The 24,505-nt window shown below is 36.2% G+C and overlaps 1 protein-coding gene across 1 annotated transcript in view; it reads left to right on the forward strand.

Annotated features, from left to right (window-relative positions):
* The first annotated feature begins 3,714 nt into the window (after positions 1-3,714).
* The window catches only part of LOC149547891 (uncharacterized), a 45,659-nt gene continuing 24,868 nt past the window's right edge, over positions 3,715-24,505 (forward strand). The window contains exons 1-3 of the mRNA XM_089791941.1: positions 3,715-3,922; positions 4,024-4,164; positions 18,253-18,395. Of these exons, the coding sequence (XP_089648067.1) occupies positions 4,120-4,164; positions 18,253-18,395 (188 nt within the window). The 5' untranslated portion in view covers positions 3,715-3,922; positions 4,024-4,119. The remainder of the gene's footprint in view (positions 3,923-4,023; positions 4,165-18,252; positions 18,396-24,505) is intronic.

Raw genomic sequence — 24,505 nt, forward strand, 5'->3', positions numbered from 1 at the left:
AACATCATTAAAATTTGTAAAATCATTCCTGGGCACATGAAACCTTCCAAAATGGAATAAATGAGGCCAATTACAAAATTTCAAACCCCTTTTGGACATTTTTAACCCTTTGACCAACTTTGACCTATCTAGCTCTCTTTGCATAACATGGTTCTTGAAGCCTTACAAATAAGTTAATTTTTTACTCAAGTGGTCTTTTGCGACCTTGCATAATATTAATAATCATAAAAAATAAAGATAAAGGCAACATAATCTCAAAATACACCTCCATGGATAGGTGTTCCTATACCATTCCATCAATCTTGAAAACTTTCCAAGTCCACTAGAAACATAGAAGTGAAAAATCTATGTCTTGGAGTGCTTCTTCTCACCAAAAACTTTGTTATCCCCTATTTGGTATCACCTCTTCCTCTTAGTATTCCACTTTCTCTTTCTACTAGGTTCACCTTCAAAAGGAACAAGAATCTCCTTTCAATTATCGAACATACTTCACCTTTACTCCCATCAGTGGAGTATTAATAACTTCTTTAAATGAATACAACTCCAAGTGCTTTTAAATCATATATCTACATCTATTGCTACTTCACCAGAACAATAATAAACCACCGATCTCACCCAATAAAAGGATCCTGGAAGATGCCTCACTCTCATTGTGTCATGCACCATTTTTTACCTAGCTTAATCTCTATTGGAGAATGGTCATAACATAGCTCTTGTTGTTTGTCCACACGCAACCTCATGAACCTTCTTGTAGCTAGATAGAACAGGCACGTGCAACCAAAAACTCAACAACATAAATCCCTTTTCCTAGAACTTTCAGGCTTTGATACCAATTTAATGTGGAGCATCCTACAAATCATCAAAACCTCAAGGGTATGTTGACCAAAGACTAAATTCAAGAGCTTAAAATTGACTTAAGAGGAAAAAAAAAGATCGATTAGTCTCTTTGACACAATCTGAACATCAATGTCAATGGAAACTTTATTTGTCCACAAGGATCACCATACAACACCTTTACATTCCAAGAAACTAATGAACTCTTCACCTTTAAATGTGATACAAATCAGCCTAAAATACATCTTAAGACTAATCACAAAACCATTAGTTTTGTCAAATAATAGTCTCTATAGGGACTTCAATTTGATGCAAAGACAAAATTTCTACAACCTTCTTGTTGTAGAAATGATAGGAAATCATACAATAAAAATGGGCTTGTTTGGCCCCTCAAAAAACCTTGAAACTTTTTTTTTTGTTTTTGTTGGTAATCGCTTTTGACTGGAGCTTTCAATTAGTGAGGCCACATTCGTGAGGGACCTCATCCTCATTTTTTGTTGGCATTCTATTATTTCCGTCCACTACCACCATGCCATACATCTTATATCTCCTTTTCACTCCATCCTCCTTATTTCACCATACAACTTCACCTTATTTCTCCATCACCTTATCACTCCAAGCTCCTCGCATCACTCCTTATGACTCTTGAAAGGACTACCACTGTACTCCTTATGACTCCCAAATAGTTGTCCGAGATCCTTGAAAACATGAAACCCCTTATCACTCCACCTCCATCTTCATTCATGGGCTGATCAAATAGGGACCACCATCAACACCAAGGCATGGGGGACACATCGTCTTGTGGCATTAAGCTTTTTGAATTCCACGTTAATGCCTGTAGACCCAGCTCACGGATGAAACGTCACCAACACCCATCGACGAGTAAACAAAGGCGAAGGGAAAATCATAGCCTGTAGCGACCCAATTGGAAACTCACAACACACAACCCTGCCAAAAATTGAGCTCAAGACCTCATACAAACGAGGCTCACGACCTTACTGTCACGCTGTGGGGTCATCCCCAAACCTTAAATTTTTTTCTAAAAGGAAGAAAATTTTGTTATAACATCATTATCCTTTCATCCATATAATTTATTAGTCTATACTATCCCAATAAATAATTAATCGTACACGCTTTTTGATTGCAAATTCTAGACAATGTTTTCTAAACAAACTTCTTCAAAAAAATGGTCATAAATCACTCATTTCTCCATGAAAATGGATGCCACTTGAAGAAATGAAATTTAGTTAATGTATCTAACAATTCTTGTTGGTTTATGATAATAATTTTCTGTACATATTTGTACAACTCACTGCAACATGATTGTTCCTTTCTTAATAACCAACAATGCAAAATACAATTGAAGGACCTTATCCTTTTATTATCTAAATTTCTTTAAATATCCTACAATTTTGGAGACTTCAAGGTCACATTAAAAACAAACATTTCACAAAATCTTAGACCATTCCACCAATTCATTAAATATATATGCATTTTCAAAACTCTGTGATTACCATCATTGAGGGTTTCAACATTTTTTATAAAATCCCATGGAACTTGCATAAAACTTTATGGAAATGGACCATAAATGGTTCAAATGTAAGCCTATTAATTTTTATATCTTTTTGAATGGATTATACAATGAGACTACAACCATACTGAGTTTTTATGGCTTTGCAACTACTACATATCTCCAAAATTGTATTCTAGTCTAGGAGTTTGATTAATATTCTTTGTCAAACCTCCTCCAAACTTGTGTCTCCCCTTGAGCATGACCTAAACAAGGTTATAGAAACCTTTTCCAACAACTATAACCACCCCATGACCAAAATCCTTCCTTTTTGTACATTGCAATGTTGCAACTTTTTGTACCTTTTTTGCGACTTTCACAATTTTTAACAAAACATCACCAAACTTTGTATAATCATTCTTGTATACATGAAACCTGCCAAAATAAACTAAATGAGATCAATTATAACATTTCAAAGCTCTTTTGGACATTTTTGACCCTTTGACCAACTTTGACCTATTTAGGAGCTTTTAGGTCTTTTTGCGCAACATGAATTTTATAGCTTTACAAATGAGTTGTTTTTGACTTCAATGGTCTTTTTGTGACCTTACATCATATCAATAATTATTATAAATAAAGATGAATGTGACTTAATCTCATAATACACCTCCATGGATAGGTGCTCTTGAACCACAACACCTATTGTGACCTGTCCTAGAGGGTTTTCATAAGCTTACCATCCATTGTTGATTCTTGCTCAAAAGTCATCAATTAGTACCTCCTGCTCTACTTCATCTCCCCATATTTCAAATATGTTTGCCTTTTCCTATTTCTTACCTTTCTCAGTTTGCTGCATTCCATCCTTTGCTTTCTGGTTCCTTGTGCCATTAATTATCGATCCTCTACTCCTCGCCTTAGTGCTCCTTTGCTCCTCACACCGTTTTCCTCTATGACTAATCTATATTGCACTATAGTTAACAAGTTTAAATAGCATGACTTATACAATAAACTAAACATCTATGCATTTAAAAAAAAGAAGTGAATCTTCTATATTTAATAGATAACAACTATCAAAATTTAGTATTAAACTCTTATCCCATTTTCATAATGAAGAGCATGATAAGAGGCCTAGGGATAGGTTATTTCCTTCTTCATATGCATAGTAAGCCCGTTTTAACATCCGACGCCATAAATAATCAAGTACGCTCTGTAAGCGATTTTGTATAAACTAAAAAATATGAACGAATTAAAAATAGTAAGAAAAAAGATCTGAGCATTTCGTCAAATAGAGGGGTCCCAGGTTCGATTCCCCATCCGATACACAAACCCTTGTTCCCCTTCTTTAATTCCGCGTTGCCCAAGACTTCTTTGGACGTCTTCCTGTCATAACTTTCTTTCTGTCATCTGAGCTTTTGCATTCTTACCATTTTCTCTTCCCGTCAACTGCCGTGAAAAGCAAGGTTTATTTTCTAAACATTTCCTCTTCCCTATAACGCTGCATTTTACAGGGCTAAGCGGAGTACAGATACTGTTGTGCTGATGGACGCTCGATCGATGCATTGCTGAAGGCTGCCAAAGGTACAGTAAATAATAGATTCTGTTTTTCAGATTGCATGTTCACATGGAACCATACGAGTGTTTTTATGCTCACGTTGAAGTATATGATTTTGTTCCGGCAGGACTCCCGAGAGCTGCGGAAGATCCGTTGTAAGTTTTTCTGGAGAGTTAAGTTGCAAGGTTTGAAGGGATTTTAGAGTGCGGAATTCAAAGAATTGATGTCTCGGCCCAGAGTCACAATTACTCTGGGGCGCAGTGGACAGGTTCGACTTATTTTCTTCTCCGATCCAAGATAAAGAAATTAACGTATTTATTTTCTGTGGTTGACATTCATTTATCCCCTTATTTCTTTAGGCAATAAGGACCCATTAGGATGTTTCTACAACTTGGTAACGAATTTAAGTGGGAGGATTCATGTAGTTTTATCAGGACAAGCGGGGTCTCAAGATTAAAGCATGTGATATCGGCTTGGAAAAAAAAGAGATGCTATTGGGAGGTCTGCGCTCATACCATTTTTAACATTTTTTATGAAGTGAGCTACTGCGCTGAGGCTTATTACTCTCTTCGCAAGATATGTTGGTATAACAGTTCCTCTAGGAATCTAAATGCGATTAACCCATACCTCTGGCAACCGTAGTTTCCAATCTTTGAAAAGTCTGATTCATTCAGAAGGTAAACTTTTTTAAAAGTTGAGAAATATAGAATTAAAAAAAAAAATGTAAAATGTGACGTCCAGACTGAATCCGGCCAGCCCAAGAAGTCTTGATCCCTTCGGTTTTGGCTCAATAAATCTGAATTTGGGAACTTGGTCATATATTTGGTGTCAATGGTTTGCAAACTAGTCAAGCCAAAGTCACAGTTACCAGAAGGCGATCCCTATTATTCATCCACAAGTTTTAATTGGATCCCTCAAGCATGCAGGGTCTCTTGAAGCTGTCTGAAATAATGATGCCATCAAATTATCTTAAAGAAGGATTCTTTTTCTCACGTCTTGATTAATCTTGGTTTGTTAAAAGTTTAAAATGCTTTTTAATTAATTGTCATGCTTATAGCTTTGGAATAGGTGCATTGTTTTTGAATTCCATTGACCTAATGTGCTGGAAAGCTCAAAGTTAGATTGTTTGTGAGAATAGAATTTCCAACTTTAGTAGAATGATGTTGGGTATCTCACATGTTATTGCCAAGCGTTATTGCTTGATTTCGGGCCCTGAAGGTTTGATTAAGAGTGGACATCTTAGCTTGAGTTCTCCTATGAGAGACTTTCGTTTGTATTCAGATTGGTTTTTCTTTTCCACTAGAGTTGCTCAGATTGAATTCTGGAAGGCATACAATGATATTGTTTGTTTATTTATATTGGTCAATTATGCAGGATATTTTTGCAATAATATTGTTGTCTTTTTATAATGGAAGAGAAATTTTATTTTTGTTAACATAATATAACAGAAAATATGACCCACCTGATATCCTACAGTTTAATACCATATACCACCAAAAGTAGGAGATCATTTCTATGCGATATATATCTGGTTTGCCTCATTGTAAAATAAAGAATGTCATTATTGTTCCTGTGGACACCCCAAAGATGCAATTTTCTTCTTCAAAACTTATGCAGAGTGAACAAGGAAGTTTCTATTTTGTAAATAGCTTGCAAGGGTTAGTACTTGAGGCCAATAATGATAAATATCCGTCGTTTAATGACTGCATGGTGCAGGAGCACCTCAGAACAATAAGGAAGACAACTGAAGGCTCATGGTATGCTATGAGTAGGATTGGATGCAATTAGGTGTCCTAGATGTCATAAGGTCCTATGGACCAAATGGTAATGTAATAAGACCCAATTAGTAAGGCCACTGACATGTTAGGCATTTATAAGCCAACATGGTCAACTTTGATCAAAGGTTCAGTAAATGAGAAGGGAATTTGGATTTAGGTCCTTAGGGATGTTTTTGGTCTGAAATGATCAATTGTTGAAGGATTTGAAGAGTTGTGATGGCAGATGTAAATGTTTTTACAAAATTGTCAATGTTGTCAAAATGTTGCTTGACAACATTTTTACAATTTGTGCAGCTTTGTCAATTAGGCCTAATAACTCCTCCCAATGGTCATGTAGGTTTGAAATTCAGTTGTGGGAGTTAGATTGTGTCTATTTTAGGACCTTTGGGCCGAACTCACATCTGCAGTTGAAGATTTGAAGTTTGAAGCAATAAAACTCATTGTCTTTTCCTGCATATTTCTTTGTTCATTCCTTTGTATGGTGTCGTACAGATTGGTAGGAGGCTAAAACCTATATGGATGTTTAGAGCGTTGAACTAGTTTTCTATTGAACTTGGCTTACTCAAAATCCATTGAGTTTGGTAGAAGATATCATCATTTTGGTGTGACAAGGTCTGAAAACCTTGCTTTTCCAGGGAGTTAGATTGTGTCTATTTGAAGACCTTTGGGTTGAACCCACATCTGCAGTTGAAGATTTGAAGTTTGAAGCAATAAAACTCATTGTCTTTTCCTGCATATTTCTTTGTTCATTCCTTTGTATGGTGTCGTACAGATTGGTAGGAGGCTAAAACCTATATGGATGTTTAGAGCGTTGAACTAGTTTTCTATTGAACTTGGCTTGCTCAAATTCCATTGGGTTTGGTAGAAGATATCGTCATTTTGGTGTGACAAGGTCTGAAAACCTTGCTTTTCCAGGGTTTTGACACAAAAATGCCCTAGTCTTGACTTTTCACCGTTGAATTTCCACAACCAGTGGTGGAAAGCAAGTAGAGGGAATGTACAATATGTTTCAAAAGGTTTCATGCAGGAAGGTGAGTGCATCTGTGACAATTAGCCAGCTCTAGCCGGGCATCTCTATGTGAATGACTTGTAGAAATTTGAAAACAAGTGTGTATCATCCAAGGGTGGATTTGGTGTTTTCATGTTGTAGCAGCAATACTGTATGCCTTGCTTGAAAGAGGCCACGTCAATTTAGGGTACTTTCATTGTAAATGTGACCTAATTAGTCCTGGCATCTCCATGTGAACAACTTGTAGAAATGTGAAACAAGTGTATAGAAAGCATAAGAGAGTGGATTAGTGCCATCCAAGGGTGGATTTGGTGTTTTCATGTTGTAGCAGCAATACTGTATGCCTTGCTTTAAATAGACCACGTCAATTGAGGGTACTTTCATTGTAAATGTGACCTAATTAGGCCTATTAGGTTTGTTTGCCTAGTTGTGCTTAACTTGGCAAATGGAGTCAAAATCTGCAATTGAGGTATATTGTGTATCTTCTAATAGTGCGTCTGAAACTGTAATTGGTTAGGGTGATCATTTGTGAAGATTGAAAGTAAAGGAGGAAAAACCTTGTTGATAGGGCTAGTAGGAGACTAGTGCTCTAAGCCACAAATACCCCTAAGTGAAGTTGGAACATCAAAGGAGTATTGGGACTGAATTGTTCGAGTGTTTAATGATAAAATGGATGTATTGGAGTGAGTTTGTTTCACTCTTATGGTTGTGAAGTCAATCTATGCCTTTTGTGGAATCCAGGCCTTGTGGTGGACGTAGATCTTGGTGGGTATGTCTTTTGGGTTGTGAGTAGTTGTACACCAAGGGGTATTCATTGTAAATGTGATGATCGAATGTTGTTCAAGTGTTGAGAATGAGTCTTAGGATTGAAGTGGTTGTCTTCTAGAGGATTGTTTGGATAATTTGTGGGTAGTGGGCTAGGAAAAGCCCAATTTCTCTATTAGCTCTACATTGCTACAAGTTGGTCTCTAGAAGTTGTAGTAACATTAAAGTCTTAGATGAAATTTTATCAACGCACGTCTGTTTAAGACCATCAACTCCATCAACTAAAGCATCCAGTGTAATTGACCAATCCAACACTATATTCCACAGATAAGAACTTGCAAACTAGTAAAAGAAGAAACCAACATAATTTCATCCATTACTAATTAGATAAAAGCCTAATGAAGCTTCTTTCCTTAATCCCAAATGACAAGAGCTCACTCACAAGCTCAAGAAGTTCAAGTGAACTATTAGAGACCACTCAAGAATGATTTAGACTTGACCCAAACCAAAATGGGTTTAACCAAGGGTCAGTGCCAATGTACCACCAATGCCTCAAACAAAACCATTTAAGGGTACACATGCTCTATCATTGTTGAAGCTAGTTGGATCAAGAAGAAATCAAGCTTGATAACCAAATATATTCAACCTTAAGAAGAATCCTTATAACAAGTCACACATTCTGCAAGAAGCAACCACATAACCAAATAGTCTATAGTAAGTTAAACTCAAACCTCCAAGAATTAGGAATTGAAGCAAATTTAAAATTATACTTGTAAGCAAGCTCCATCTACCTCAATGTAAGACCCACAATAAACCAATGGCTAATTTAGTAATTACACATCAAAATTTTTATCCACGAGCAATAATTGAAGTGTACCGATATTAAACATGAAATATCAAGGTAGTTATAAAAATGAGCTTGTAGTATGGATTGCAATATGAAAATCTCAACTTAGGCCACTCTCACCAGCTTAAAAAATCTAAACTAGAGGATCAAAGGAGAAGTATACAATTATAAATTAATGTATTACCACTACTATTAGGCATCACCATGATTATCTCATGTATGGAAGATTCCCACAAATTTGAGCAATAGGAGCATATAAATGGACTTGAGAAACATAGTATATCCTTGGAATGTGCAAATTCCCTATATATTTGTGGGAGATCTAAGCATAAAGGTCTAAGTATACACTTGGGTTTAGAGTTCTTCAACTAACAATTTTTGAGGGAGTAGGCATAATATATTAATTAACAATCAAAGATAATACTGTAAAGCCAAAAAAAGGGTCAAACAAGTGTAGGAAGATGACAAAGTCAAATTCAAATGAATGGTTTGGTAAAGGGGACAAATACCCTTTTGGGTGAGTCTTTTTGGAAGGTGCAAATATAGATGTCCTCTAAATATATACTCGGGTTTGGAGTTCTTCAGCTGACAAGTTTTGACAAAGTAGGCGTATTGTAATAAACAATCAAAGATGATACTACGAAGCCAAAAAAAGGGTCAAACTAGTGCAAGAAGATGACAAAGTCTAATTAAAATGAATGGTTTGGTAAAGGGGACAAATACTCTTTTGGGTGAGAGAGCCTTCCAATATGCATACATGTACATCATCTTTGTTCACCTTTCTCATGTAGAGTCATTTTACCAAACATATTAGAATATCCCCCATGAATGATTGAGCTTACAAGAAGCCATAAGATCAGCTACAAACTTGAAAGAGGCATCAATCAAGCCATCTTCATCATCTCCACCTTAGGGATGCATCATAAAACATTTCAAGTGATCCAAGATGTATAATAATCCAACATAAAGATAAGCTCAAGAGATGGGATGCATACATAGGGCCCTTTATTGATAATGTACTCGTAGAATTGGTCAGCGGTGAGATTTATGTGGCCTCGCTATGGAGGAACCCATAAGTATGATTTCCTAAAATTTGAACAAGATATATTTGACTTGGCATCCATCCAACTTGTTACAACCAATTTGATCATGTCCATTTGTGCTTAAATCATTACTTTCTTCATGTGATTTTGCTTTATTCTGCCCATTATAGATTTTACCCATTTGAGATGTTTCCTAATGGGTCTCTCTTGATAAAAGTTTGCATTTGTGTTTCCCTCTATCATTGCCTATCATGTGTTAGAAGTTGCAATGGGCCCAACAACTCTAATTGTGAAGGTTTTATGTTCAAATTTCTAAGTACCATGCTTATGTTAGAGTTTTGGAGTTCCTCTTCATAGTATGCCTTCCTTTTTCCCCATTTAAGTGTTTGACTCTCCCATCCAAACATGCCTTTCATCCATTCTCCACCCTTATCACCTTTCCTTGTTAGGTTTTCAAAGTTCTTGTCATACCTTTCTTCCAACATTTACTTTCCTTTGTCTTTGGTGGTGTTTAGCACTATTCTGTATCGACATGCTTTTTTTCCTCTAATCTTTGATTTCTTGATTCTTATGCCAAGTTACCCTTTGGAGTTGGAGTTTTGGCTATCTTTTACTTGGTATCCTTGAACCTCAATCATTGATGCTTTTCACTATGTATCTCATCAATAATGCTAGGTTTGACCTATTTATATTGCACCCTTTAAGGCACAAATGTTTGGTAAATCTTGATCACTAACTTGTCAAGAATGGTATTGGTATGAAGTTCCTTGACCCTTTACCTACAAAATCCATGTTTTGCTTTGTTCACTTCCACCTACCTCTTAGTATAATCTAGGCCACAATTAGTGACTAGATTTGATCTGCAATTACTCCAAGGGGATTTTTTCATTTAGAAACAATTATCAATTTAGGGTGTGGATACAATTGTACTTCAAGCGAGAGAGAATGAAGGAATGCCATGTTGCTATCCATGTAATGGTTATGTTTTTGATGCAATTGATTTGGACATAAGCTCCAAGCCACTATTTTAGTGGATTTTATAGGAACTAAGCTTACTTTGTATGCCCCATCTATTGACCACAAGTTCTTCCTCGGGCTCCAAAGCACTAGAGAAATAAATGAGTGTCAAAGAGGCGATTTTTTTTCCAAAAAGGTTGGTTATTTTGACTTTCCACATGATGTGAGCCAAAGGAGCTTTTGGGGTTTCCACCTCTTCAAGTCTAGTTGCCATTAGAGCAACAAATGTTAATATAGCTAAAGGAGGTTAATATTGTTAATGATCTCATAGTTAATGTCTACTCTCTTTTATTTGTGGATTATTTGAGAAGTTCTACCTTAGGGCTTCCTCTTGCTAGTTTGCTTGTATGAATATAATGAATATTTAATATTGTGACAACTTTTTGATGTTTTACAAGCTTTGTAATGGTCATTTCTTTATTGATATGAATTTTTGTAGTTTGGGATGGATAAGTAAGAATGTTCAATTGCTAGATACTGTTGTATGTGGTGTATGTTTATACACAACTTATGGTTCTTTGTGATTTAATGAATTCCATACAAAAGTAGAGTAGGAGTAGGAAGTAGATTTGTATTAATGAATAGGCATCCGTACACGAGTAGAGTAGGGGCAAGAAGTAGATTTGTATGCACTTCATGATTCAATTTTATAACTAGGGAAGATATCTTCATCGGTCTATAGCAGTTATCATTATAGAGAGTCATATTGTGCTTACCTACACCCTTCTATCATGTAGTGATGTGCTTATCAACTTAATAGAGGTTATAGCAATAGATTAGTAATTGACCTAGTAATAGCTTTTGGGGTTATGGGCACACTGCATGCTATTTCAAAATTTATCCACTTATTAATCTTCAATTGTGATTAATCCTATTCATGATACTTCTAGAGAAGCCCCCCTAGGTCTAGTTAAGCCCAAAGGCAAAGGTCTTACTTGCCATAGTAAATTGGTCTAGCCTTGCCTTTCCCATTCACGAGTTCAAGGTTTTTTGATCTGAGCTTGACACCACTAACAACTAGAGAACAATACGCTTTAAGGGATTTGGGCCTACGACCCTATTTGTCAACACAATCATAATAAGTAAATTGTTTATTTGGTATTTGTAAAGGAAGATTGAACATAGGTTTTGTTCCAAGACATATGGTAGAATATTCGTCTCATAAGAATTTGGGTGTCCATATGGCTTAATTCAGATGCGCCCATTATCTTCAGTCACTTGAAGAAATCTTGTAAAGCTATTGGAAAATTAGGAAAGCCATCTTTAATAGTAAACTTAGGGAAATATTGTTTTCTTTTGTCTATTCATTGCTTGGGTTGGATTAATAACTTGTTATCAACACTTGTCAAGTTCTCATGGACAACTCATGTTCTTAAGCAATTTTAAAACAACACCCTTTGTCCCAAACTCATTGTTTTTAAGTAATAACTTCTTATTAGCTTTGTCTTTGGACTTTTGGATCCATGCAATTTGTTTGATGACTAGTTCCTAGAATTAATAGCAAGTGAAGTGCCATGTAAGTAATGTCCATTTCAATCATGCGTAGAAACACATTATGCGGAGAAAGATATTCATCAAAGTATGTATTATTGTTAGAACTTTTTAAAAACAATTAACTCAAGCCGTTTTTACAATGCAACCAATTGCATCATATTTTATTATTAATTTTTTAGCAATGACATACAAATAATGTTCAAGTCGGCACCCTTGACAATATAATAATATAGCCAACTTTAGATAGATTAATTGTTGGTTCTATAGTACCTTTAAGTTTTTAACTGGCCAATTGTGAGGCTAGCAGAAAAACGATCCTTCAAAGTTCTTGGTAATGGTCCATGCCAACCTAATTTCTTCTGAACCATGGCCCAAGCAGTTGAGGCAACTTCACAATTATGACAAAGCTGAAGAAAGAGGAAACCCAGACTAAACTGAGGAAAAAAAAAGGAGCAGGATTGTCAAAGCACCCTTTCGAAAACTTGCCAGATCCATTCATAATCCAGCAGCTTCAGGCCTAAGAATCCAGAACCAAGAATGCCCGAAAGCAGCCTTGCCTCAACATAAAGAAAATACCTTGTCTTCCTTATAGAAAATAAAATTAGCAAGCCCATAAGGAAGACCCAAAGCTTTCCAGAAAGGATACCACTCTCCCACTCAAAGAGATATATCTGATAGCTCATGAAGGAGACCTAAACCATGCCAAATCTGAAACACTTCTGACCCATGAGATGTTCATTCCTTACAGAAGTAAGACCATGTTGAAGAGAAACACAACCAGAGAGATGCCAGTGTTCATCTCCAAAAGGACCAAACTATATCTAAAACTGTTCCTGACAAAATAGGCCACCAAAAAATACTGAGCATATCTTTTCAAGGCCAAAGCAGTAGAACAGAAGCTCACCAAAAGGAGTTTAGAAAGTAAACAACTCAAATATAGCTTGGCCTCCACCATGCCATATATTGCATGAGGAGGACCCACAGTGCAATGAGTACACAAACAAAGCCCCAGATCAAATACCTCCACATCAACAAACAGGCTTCACCACTGATTGGCAGGATCCATAACTTGAAGAGACCAGCATCAACAATCTCAACCATCATAAGAAAAACCTCAGAGATAAGACAAAAGCTGTGAATCAAATCAGAGACCCTAGTAAAAAAACCGAGCAGCTCCAATCACCTTATCAAGAGCATCGTTCCAGCAGTAAAATAACAAACCAACCAGACTCAATAGAAGAGAACAAGAAGGTCCATCTCCCACCACTAAAAAACGATCTCCAAGAAGCACATAGTTTTGGGGAGAAAGGGGGTAAAAGAACACACCCATCAATAAATCGGTACTCCTAGAACTTAGGACAGCAACCCTTAAGCAAAAAGATGACAGAGCTGCCGCCTAACCTGCTCACAATAGGTACCACATAAACAAGGTACCGATCAGTCTGGAGTACCCCAAATGAAAGGCCTTAATAATATTTTAACGTTAAATTCCCCTGTTAATTGGATTTGTGGCGTTGATTCTCTAACCCTTCAGATCCTTGCAACCTGGGAACCTCCATTAGCTGGATGGGTGAAGCTGAACTTTGAGGGTTCCTCTCGGGGAAATCCCGGTCCTTCCAGGGCAGGTTGTATACTTCAGAATTCACAAGGTTAGACCATGTCTACCTTTTCCTCCTATTGGTTCAGGGCACCAACAATGAGGCTGAGTTTCAGGCCCTATTCCATCGGCTTAACCTTTGTGAGGTACGGAAAATTATTCATCTGGAGATTGAACGTGACTCTCTAGTGGTGATCAATGTGGTCAGAAGACAGTCCACTACTAGTTGGCATCTCCAAGTTCTCTTATAACAATATGATGTTCTTCTAGTGCTTGGTTGTATACCAAACACAATTGCTAATCATGTCTACCGTGAAGCCAGCTCAGTAGCTGGTGATCTCGCCAACCTAGCCGAAAATGGTGTTGCTTCCTTTATCCTAGTCCCCCCAGCATAGCTTGCAGATGTAGTGGTATCGTACCCTTATGTCAACACTCATTTTACCAATTACTCAACACAAGCTCAGTGGTCTTTTCCAAGGTGGGAGCTTGTATTTCCCATCCTGCAGCCTTCAAATTTGATATGCTCTGCCTTTGCCACATTATTCTTCCTCTTGCAGCCAAGTCGCACTCAGCGCTGGCAACCTGTTCGACTGCTGTCTTGTAACCTACTTCCAGAATTCATACTATTTTCCATCTCATTCTATAGATTGAAATCGCCACTTTTGCAGTGATCAATTAAATGAACACATTATCCACCTAAGTTGTTCATCTCCTTCTCACCAATGGCAACTGCTGGTTCCGTTGCCTTGTGTGGGTAAGAATCACACTTGTCAATAAAGGCCTGAGTGGTTTGTTTTTGAGCGCATTTGTCTTCTCACTCCAGACAAAATCTGTCACAGTGCAGAAATGGACACTTGAAGGCAATGTAAAATTGAATGATGACTTGAGAATATAGAGAGAAGCTTTGAAGCTTTTAAGCAAGGAAAATGGAAAATGGGCATAAGATTCCTTTAAGGAGCATGGGAATGCTGTAGATGGGGGGTCTGTGCAAGGATAGCCTAGACTTCATCCTCTGTGTGAGAGAGGAAATGGAATGATAGCTTCTAGCAAAGAGGTGTCAACAAATTCAGAAAATACACAACCTCACAGATGCCAATGGCAAGGGGAGTATATAAGTAAGGATCTCCATGCTCAAGAGGATGTGATTGGGAGACAATTGAAGAGATGATTGTGAGTCAAGAGGAGAGGAGAATCAGTTGGGAGAAGATAAATTTAGCTAGGACAGGAAATAACTCACAATTAGAAGCAAAAGTGGTGAAGAAACATGAAATGACCACCTTCAATTTTCAAATAGAAAAGAAGCGCAGATTTAACTAGTGACAGTGTAATTGCAATTTCAGAAAAGTCTTAGGACAGATTAACATCTCCAGCACACAAATGCAATTGAGACAATGACATTTCTCTACAAAAGTGCTCTTAGACATTCACATAGATTTGGGAGAGCCCAAGGGTAGAGTGTTGGAGCTGGTCAACACGCTAGTCAAAACTGATATTCTTGGGGACTTGGAGCTCATGTTAGTGGCCACTTGTTTGTATAAATAATATTGTAATGTTTCACTTTCTATAATGGTCATCGTAGTGGGTTTAGGAAATTTCCTTTTTGGCATTTTGTTAAAACTTAATGAGTGTTCCATTTAGAAACATCCAATTGTAATCTTTTATAAATAGAGCCTTTTGTCTCTATTGTGGATATCAATTTTATAAGAACATGGTATCAGAGTGGCTAAGATTTTTTTGTTTCCAAAAAAAAGTGTGTTTTCCTGGAAATTATCTTTGAGAAGTTTTTTGAACGACTTTTTAATAAATTTGTGGATCATGTGTAGTTGTTTCTGGTTCGAGGGTTTTCATGGGCTTTCTCAACAAAAAATCACGTTTAGAAAAATTGCAGTTTTCCTCAGCAGAAGTTGTTTGGGCCACAATGTTTCTGTTTGACCCGGGCTTGTGTCTGTGCCATATTTTCAATGGTTTTGCCACCCAACCTGACCCCTTTTTTCAGCCCATGAGTTTGGCTTTTTTGCGACCTGTGAGCCTTGACTCTCCTCTTCAGGTGCTGTTTTTTTTCCTGTTGATGCTCTGTCCACATCTGCATTTACTGATGCCTGCTTGATAGCTTGTGGTTTTTTTGTGCCACTTTTTCTCAAGCTCGATAGCACTGTGTTTTTCCAGAAGTCATTGTTTTTTCACAGATGTCATCTCTGCATTGCTGTGAGTCTTTACTGGCTGAAGGGAGGGCTGCTATGGTTTTCTGATGTTTTTCCACAGCCCATGTGTAGGGTTATTCTGTGACGTTTTCCAGAAGCAGCAGGTCTTTCTTTCTTTTCCTGTGACTCGTTTTTGTTTTGTTGCTCATGGTGGGATTGCAATGGAGGATTTTTTATTTCAATTGATATCCTTGGGGACTTGGAGCTCATGGTAGCGGCTGCTCGTTTGGGAGTAGGTATTCCCGGCACAGTGGAAATTCCTTGTTTTCTCAATCAATCTCCTGTGGTTTGGCATCCTTTCTTAGGTAATTTAAGGCCATCACTATCCTTCAGCACTGTAGCAGAGTGGCAGATGGTTGTTCCGTCTTGAAGAAAATCAGACATTCAGCAAACTATGGGCTCCAAATGGATGGTCACCTCCACAAAAAAATTCATGCAGGAGCAACATCCCATGGAGCCGTCTGGTGAGGAGGCTTTCAATGACCAAGAGTGGTTACTCTCTTGTTATATCTTGGGTAAATTTTGGTGTGAAATGGTCAATGTTACCAGATTAGTTGATCATACAGTATATTAATATAGGTTTATTTCTGTTTGGAATAGTCAAGTCTTTCTGCTTGTTTAAGGAGCTGTTATTTTGATAGGTTCTTAGCTTTCTATATTCTGCTTGACTCAGGAGTCTTCATTTTGGTTTGGCATATCAGCCATCTTGACTTAGAGCATGTACAAGTTCTTTTATCATTAATATAAATATAAAGCTTACTTCAAAAGAGTTTTTAATGTTAAATATATTATACTTGGCAGTTACAGAATGGTTTATTCCTGTAAAATAGATTAAATAAAATTTAAAGTCACTTGAATTTCAGTTATTGATTTAGTAAACAATTTGTCCAGTGCAATTATACATTTTGGAATACTGCTTGACATAATCATCTGCGGCACTGATCTGTCAATTTCATTTTGTAAATTGTGGGATATTCAAGTAGATATCTGTATTTATGATTGTATGTTCAAATGTTAATATTTAGTCCAATGCAACTTGTTTCAGAAATGTTAGTTGTTTTGGAGGGAATTTTCAATATTTGTATGCATTTTGGTGTCCTGAAATGGCACACTGGAATCATTCAATATTATATATCAGTTTCCTTTTCTGCTCAAATTTCTTAAATATGATAAGAAAATTTATTTTGAGGTATTTGTGCCTGAAAATGATTTGTTTTATTGCTGGTGGTGTAACTAATTTTTTTGCAAAAATGGCACAGAACTTAAAGAGGATATATGATAACATTTCAAAGTTAAATATAATTCTACTCGTGCTTCTAAAATGTTTACCATGTAGGCAAGAGCCTACAACACAACGGTAAATTGGGAGGCTCTCATTTGGGAGGTCTTTGGTTAAAGTCTACTCGAGCTTAAGTCATAATAATAATTGATCTCAATAAATAATAATAATGAATAAATAATAAATAATTTAAGCTTTGGCCCATTACCTATCAAAAAAATATAAATGTTTCCCATGAATTTAAAGTCCCTGTCATTTGAAGGTTATTTGAAATTAATCTAGGCCCCGTTTGGTTGCTGGAAGATGAGGGCCAAAACCGGGTTATCAGGGGCAAAACCAGGTTTTGCAAAAAAACTTTGTTGTTTGGTTGGTTAAAATTATAACCCGGTTTTCAATTTCATCTTCCAATTTTGGTCAAAAATTGGAAGAAGTTTCTTCCAGCAAAAAGGTGGAATTCGAAATTAAAACCAGGTTTTGAATTTTATGACAGTTTTTTTAATAATATTGTGGGGTCCACAGTATATTCATCTTCCGTGTCAACCAAACGGACCATTGGCTTTCCAAACCACAAAACCAGGTTTCCGAAAACCTGGTTATAAGATAACCTGGTTATGTCAAAAATTCATCTTCCCCAACCAAACGGGGCCTATGGATTTGCAATTTTACCCCGAAATTTTGTTGCATATTGTCTTCTGTATTGAGCTATGAATACAAACTTTGGTTGTGTGGTTTAAATTGCTGGATTTTTGAATGTATCTTCGTGACTTGAAATATGTCCTGGAAACATTCAAATTGCATGCTATTATATATAGAGATGTTTCTTAAATAATTATTTATCAAGCGCTATTTATTTTAAAATCATAATGGCTGACCCATATTCTTAGCATATCTGTTAACACAGTCTTTGGCATGCCTCACACTTTTGGTCTTCAACGCAAATAATATTTCTAATCCAGTTTGGAAAATGTGTAAATTATGGTCTTGTAATTTCTTGGTCTATTTAGATATGATTAAGTGTTTTGAACATTGTTATTTTTGTGTTTCATATTTTGGACTGTCTCAGTCAACTTGTTTCTTTATGCTTATTTCAGACACTCAATTGACTTATGTATTTAGAATTAGTGAACCTTAGTTCAAATCACTGCTACTGAAACCTGGGAATTTATATTGATTCACAATAAACAACTATTGGGAGTTATGTTTGATTTAACCTTCACAATGATACTAATATTTAACATTACCGTGGGAAGAGCAATTTCTTTGTGCATGTTTAAATATAGTACGAGCATGTTATTAATGATTAGCTGCATGGAATTGTGGATTCAGGTTGTGAAGAAACCCGCATCTGTACCAGATGAGGCATATGCAGATAGAACACCTTTGACAGGTAGGAAGAGGCCTGTGAGGGAACGGTTGGGAAGCAATCCAGACAATAGATCAAATTATGATAACCAGGGTAACCTCAAACGGTTAGAGTCTTTCAAAACTTTATCTAGTTTTTATGGAATAAATTTCTCTTAACTTATTTGATTTCCTGGTGATTCTTATGTATACTATCAGGGTTAATTTTGACAGAGGAAGATGTTGAAAGCTAGACAAATAAATTGCATCCTTGTTTGAATTTTTTAAGGCTTAAAATTCTGATCATGCTTTTTATGTTAAGGATGGTGACTGCATAGAATCTGTACTTGGTGTTGGCTACACTCCACTAAGGCAATATTTTTATGATTTTTTGTTTTCTTAAATGACTCCTCATGATCAATTTTAGGACATCATGCAGAGTCAAACTATATTCTTGAATTAACTATTTTTTAGTGCAACTATAGTCTTGAATGAACTATTTTTAGTGCAAAATTGTTTGGTTGCATGCCATTGTGATTATCTATCAAATCTTAGGGGAACATAAGTTTTATCTTGCCATATTGAGCTAAAAATATGGGCAAGAGGATGGAGTCTTCTCTAGAAGATGGCTAAAAGAATCTGATTTACTAAGTCGACATGAGAAGAAAAAGAGAAAAGTAGTAATTACGCTATATCACGTCATTGGATGACTTGAATGGTATGAGTGCTTTACCAAAAGTAGGCAACTAAAAAGTGTAATAATGCTATCATTGGAATTATCTTTTCCACACATTTGGAGGCAACATATGAGTGTAAGGAATCTAGTGTAACCTGCCAATTAATGCACAAAACACGAGGAGGTGCTTAGTTCCAAAATAGAAATACATATTTTAGGTCAGTTGTTATTATATGTGATCAATGGTTAAGTATGCACTCGTCAACATTTCTCTTGTAGACACAATTCATTGGTAATTGCATATCATATAGACAAAACAGAATAGTTGTAAGAACAGTTTATGTGAAGAGGACTAATCCATTCTAGGAAAAAGATCAATGCACAATTGACACAATCCTAGTATTCAAGATGCGAGGACATATATTGTGAACTTTTGTTACTAGTAGTCACAATGCAAAGAAGATTGCCATAGGCTTTGTATTGAATCGGAATATTCCAGGCTATAAATCTGCAAAGAAAAAGTGTTTTCATGGGAAGCTGTCAAGTTTTGACCCCAGAAATAATATACCATAACTGGTTCACTTGCTTATCAGAGAAAAGTTATTTGTATGTGTGTTTGAATAAATTGAATCATTAGACGTCTTTGTGAGATGACTTAAGGGAAGTTAAAGGTTTAATTGTAGTTTTTAGCAATGCCTATCTCTTGAGGGCTAGGAAGGTTATAAAATCAATTGTGCTATTATGGATACGAGAAAACGTAACTGCTAGGACATGGATCCTTTTTTGGGTTTATTATACCTCTTATGCAAAATCTTGGGAGCAATAATTTCCTTAACATTTTGAAGGTGCACTCAAGATTAATGTTGTGGTATAATGTAAACAGAAGTATTGCCTCTTGGTGATGAAAAGAGATGTAAAGAAGTGAATTGTTCTAGGATTCCTTAGTCATGCTGTTCTTATCTGGATCCACACCTATTTTAACGTTGCTCAGTTTTCAGCAACTTCTGTAGTGAGGAAGAAATGGGTACAAATTTTCCTTATGTTTGAAGTATAGATTTAAGAGTCCAAGAACCTAAAAGAATTTGATATAAGATTTGCCCGACAAGTTGAATACTCTTTTCAGTAAGGAGAATGCTATAAAGCTATCTGGATTTCACATAAGAGTGTTTCATACACAGGTGGATCTCAACCTGTTTAAGATTAATTTAATGAAGTTATTGCTTGAGTGCAACTTAAGTGGATTGTTAAGTTACAGCTTGGTTTTGAAAATGGAGTATTCATCGCTATCATGTTTTTACTTTATTGGACTTGTAAAGCTAGAGGAAGTATATCATACAGGAAAATCTAAATAGGCCCTGCAGAATTTTGTTAATAATATGAAAAGACTCTGCAAAGACAGGTTCAGAGTACAAAACCTTGCTGTGCTATCCTTGAATGATCTAGGTATATCAAAATAGGGTCTGCAGAATTTCTTTAATAATATGAAAGAAGTAAACCACTCAGACTCCACAAAGACAGGTTTAGAGTACAAAACCTTGCCACTCTGAACTTGAACAAGTTGTTTGTTGGAAGTTCTAGCACTGAAAGTGCAGTTTACATAAAAGCACAAGCAATTAATGCAGCTGAAATATTGTCATCAAATTCTGCTTCTCAACAGATTGGTTGAAGTTTTAGCTTATTGTAATGTCCTATTTTAGAAATTGCCCTAGTTATGTCCTACACCATAATTGCATTAACTAGGGTTTGAGAGGTGTCTTATCTAGTTGAACATTTTGTCTATTGTACTTTGAATATAAGTCCTGCAAACAACAAACAAATACACATATACATATACATATACATATGCATATGCATATACATAAACATATACATATACATATATATGACTAATTATGTTTCTAGCATAATATAATTCATCTTAAGCCTTACAAATGAATAAATGAATAGATGTATAACTTCGACGTAGAGATTAAGTTACAATAAACAATACATATTTGGAAAACAAATTCATTTATAGCATTATCACAATAATTTCTTCCATATGGGTTGGTGGAAAGATTACAATAGGGCGCCCTTAACTTGACCTAGGCCCTTTTGCCTCATGTTTCATGTGGTGGTGTACCTAATGAGGTCCCACCATTCCTCCTTCCTGGTATTGCTTCCCATCCATATGGACTATCCTTCACAAATAGTGCCTTTATATGATGTAGCCCATGCCGATTCCACCACAGGACTTATCCCTTGTATGATTTGGCATGGCCCATTCCACTGCAGGATTTATCCCTTGCCTCTGTATGGTGTATCATGGTCATTCCACTGTAGTACTTACCTATCTTGTGAGGTGTTAATCTAATGCAGTAGAAATACAAATACACTTAGTTTTCTACCTAAGTCACACATTTCATATGTCTAAACACTACAGACTGATGAATATGCTTTACATCATCCAGAGGTATATTGCAAACAAAATATACAGAGCCTGATTCCATCATATATTGCATATAAAATGTACAGAGCCTAAACCAGGTTCAGTTCATATACATCAGTAATGAGCTTGCAGTTATTTGTATCAGTAGCAGTCATATCTTGGTAAAAATATTCCCATACCAGTACCAATGATAATTATATGTAATAAGATTTAATATATGAGAGTCAAGACGGTATAATATATAACTGAGTATGTGGTATGCTGTCTGTGATTCAGAATTCATAGCTTTCCCTGTGATATCTGATTCAATTCCCATCCTGTGTATGATTACTGGATTCTGATTCCTTCCTTGTTTGATTTCCTTCCGCTGATGGTTTGGCACCACTTGATAATGATCAAATGGCTGTATATAGCTTCCTGTGCGGTGCCCTTATGTTTTTCTTGCTGATTCCTTGCCTTTTTGGTTCGATCCTTTCTTTCTGATGTGTATATATATCATTTTCTTGGGTTGGGAGAGATACGTCCCTTCCCATGGTACCTCTCCCTTACCCTAATTGCACCCTTATCTTGGAAAATATTTGTTTTGTTAATTGCCATTGACACTAAGCAGTATTAGGAGGTAATAAGCCTGTTCCTTAAAGCTGTGATGGTCAAGTGACTAAATTGCTGCTTTTATTAATTTGATTTCTACATAATATAGTAATGATTGATAAAATATGTTGAGTATAATTGACACTAAATATTTAATCAATTAGTTAGATATTGCTTGAAATAATAATCTTGTTTTTTTGCGCGGGAAAATTTGTTAATTAATATTTTTTATAATTATATTTTGAGATTTACATTTATAATATCATCTAAAAAATCCTGTGCCCAAAGACTCTTACTATTTCAGTATTCAACATATACAGTGTTGAAAAATCTACCATTGTCCCTACGCCTCTACATCTGTGCACATATCTATCATTAAATTATGCATATATCGCATAGTTTATGATCTGAACAAAAAATGACAACCCCTTTCGACCGAAGATTACAGAATGGGGGCATCAACCCATATGCCCAACAAAAAATAATGTCTGCATCACAATGAAAAGGGAAAAATGACAAATTCACATAAACGTGGATGACAAAACTCAAACTGAGGCCCATCCATCATCTACTTCAGACTTGCCTCTTGTAACATACCATTTGTCCGAAGCCAAAAGAAGAATCATATTTTAAGGCAAATCTGAATTTCATAACAGAATGACATAAGGTAGTTATATTTGTTACTTCACTTAAATGGAAAAGCTATCAACTGATTTCATAGTACATGAATAAATGAAACAGAATATAATGATGGCCTTTTCTAGTTCACATGAAAGGAAACTACGTAAACTTCACTAACTAACTTCTGCCAATACATTAGTTGGAAAACATCATAACAATATATATGCATCTCCAAAACATTAACTTAAGATAAAGAAACGTGCAAAAGGAACAAGTGTCATACATGTAGCAAATAACTGTCTTTGTGTTGTGAAAGGCTTGACATCCAGTGAAGAAGAGAAGCATTGGCATGGGCTTAACCTCCCAATCGTGGACCTTAACTTATCCCCACACAATCTCATTCGAGAAAGACCCTCCCTACCCTGGGGTTAGGCTTGGGGCACCATGGGCTTGCCACTTGAGCATTCGACTGTTAGAGTGTCGGCTAAGCAGGAGACAAGGCAGTGGATATGCTCCATCAACCTCCCCTCTGTCAGCTAGCATTCTGACCTCTAGCGATCAATTGTGACAAGCATACCACTAACCTACCTTGGCAAAGGATTTTTGTGGGCTATTAACATGCCGGATCACCCACTGCTCGACTTGACAACAAGAATATAATTTGGACAACCATGAGTTGACTCAGTTTATACGATCAATCAGTTAATTGCTTTCATTTACTAACAACTGTTTGCTCTTGCAGGGTTGCTTCTCCTCCCCACCCATTAATGCTTGACCCTTCTAGTCTTGGGTGTATCCTGGGAGATTTCTAGCCATGTATAATGCAATTTGTATAATGCAATTATCATTTTAGCAATTCAGATTTGTTTTCATTCGAGCTGATCTTATCTCAGAGGTATATGGTGAATACCTCTGTACAAGTCAGATCGATTACTTATGTAATGTAATATATATTGATGCTTGCTTCATATATTCATGCACAAAATATGCCATTAACAATGTGATCATTGAACATTCTTAGTGATGGCAATATATAGTTGCGGATCTGTATTATCGGCAGATCCCGACAAGCATAGTAACAAAGGAGATTCAGAAATTTCGGTCAATTTCGTAGACAACATTCTGTAGCTTTATTTATGACATTGTTGCTTCATTCATGATCAAGGATGAACAATGATAATACAGCAGCTAGTTTGCATCATTGATTTTCAACATTCAAATAATATATGGACAAAGAATATATGGCAATAAATCATGAGTGATGATTTTATGACTTGTAGTTGGATTGGTGCTCTGTCTAGCATGGCTCGAGAGCAATGAGCTGCCATGCCATGAATGTTATCTAGGACTACTGGCAACAATGCTGATATGATTCACAGCCTTTGATATTCACTAGAAAAAAAAATGCAGGGATTCACGATATACTATCTATGGGAATTGAATTCGGCTTGAGGCCGTGAGAGAATGCTTGCAAAGAAAATATAAACTCAGAAATAATTGTGAGAAGAAAGGGAACACTTCCCACATAGGGGGGAGAGTAATAAATAGATCATCCGTGCACCAACTCCGTTACAAGAAAGAGTGGTGGTGCATGGCCAGTCATCGGTCACAAGAAACTCCACCAATTTAAATTTAAGAAGATTATAAGCCGATATGGAGGTGGCAATCGCTCATCAATATGGAGCCAATGTTAAAGACAAAGGTTATCATTCCTTATGATTTTTATATAAAGATATATTGGCATCATGCTATTGGTGACACCTCTAGTTGTACGCACATATATACATATATATGTGTGTAAATTGAATCATGTAATTCCTTTTATCAATATATTGATTTATGCACCACACGGTGTCAATATATAAAATTACATCCTAGCAACTACTCAACGGTCTCAATTATAAAAAGGTAACAATTTTATG

The sequence above is a fragment of the Cupressus sempervirens genome, chromosome 7 (genome assembly GCF_028749045.1).
Source record: "Cupressus sempervirens isolate cs-2001-9-10 chromosome 7, ASM2874904v1, whole genome shotgun sequence".
In the NCBI taxonomy this organism is placed as follows: Eukaryota; Viridiplantae; Streptophyta; class Pinopsida; order Cupressales; family Cupressaceae; genus Cupressus; species Cupressus sempervirens.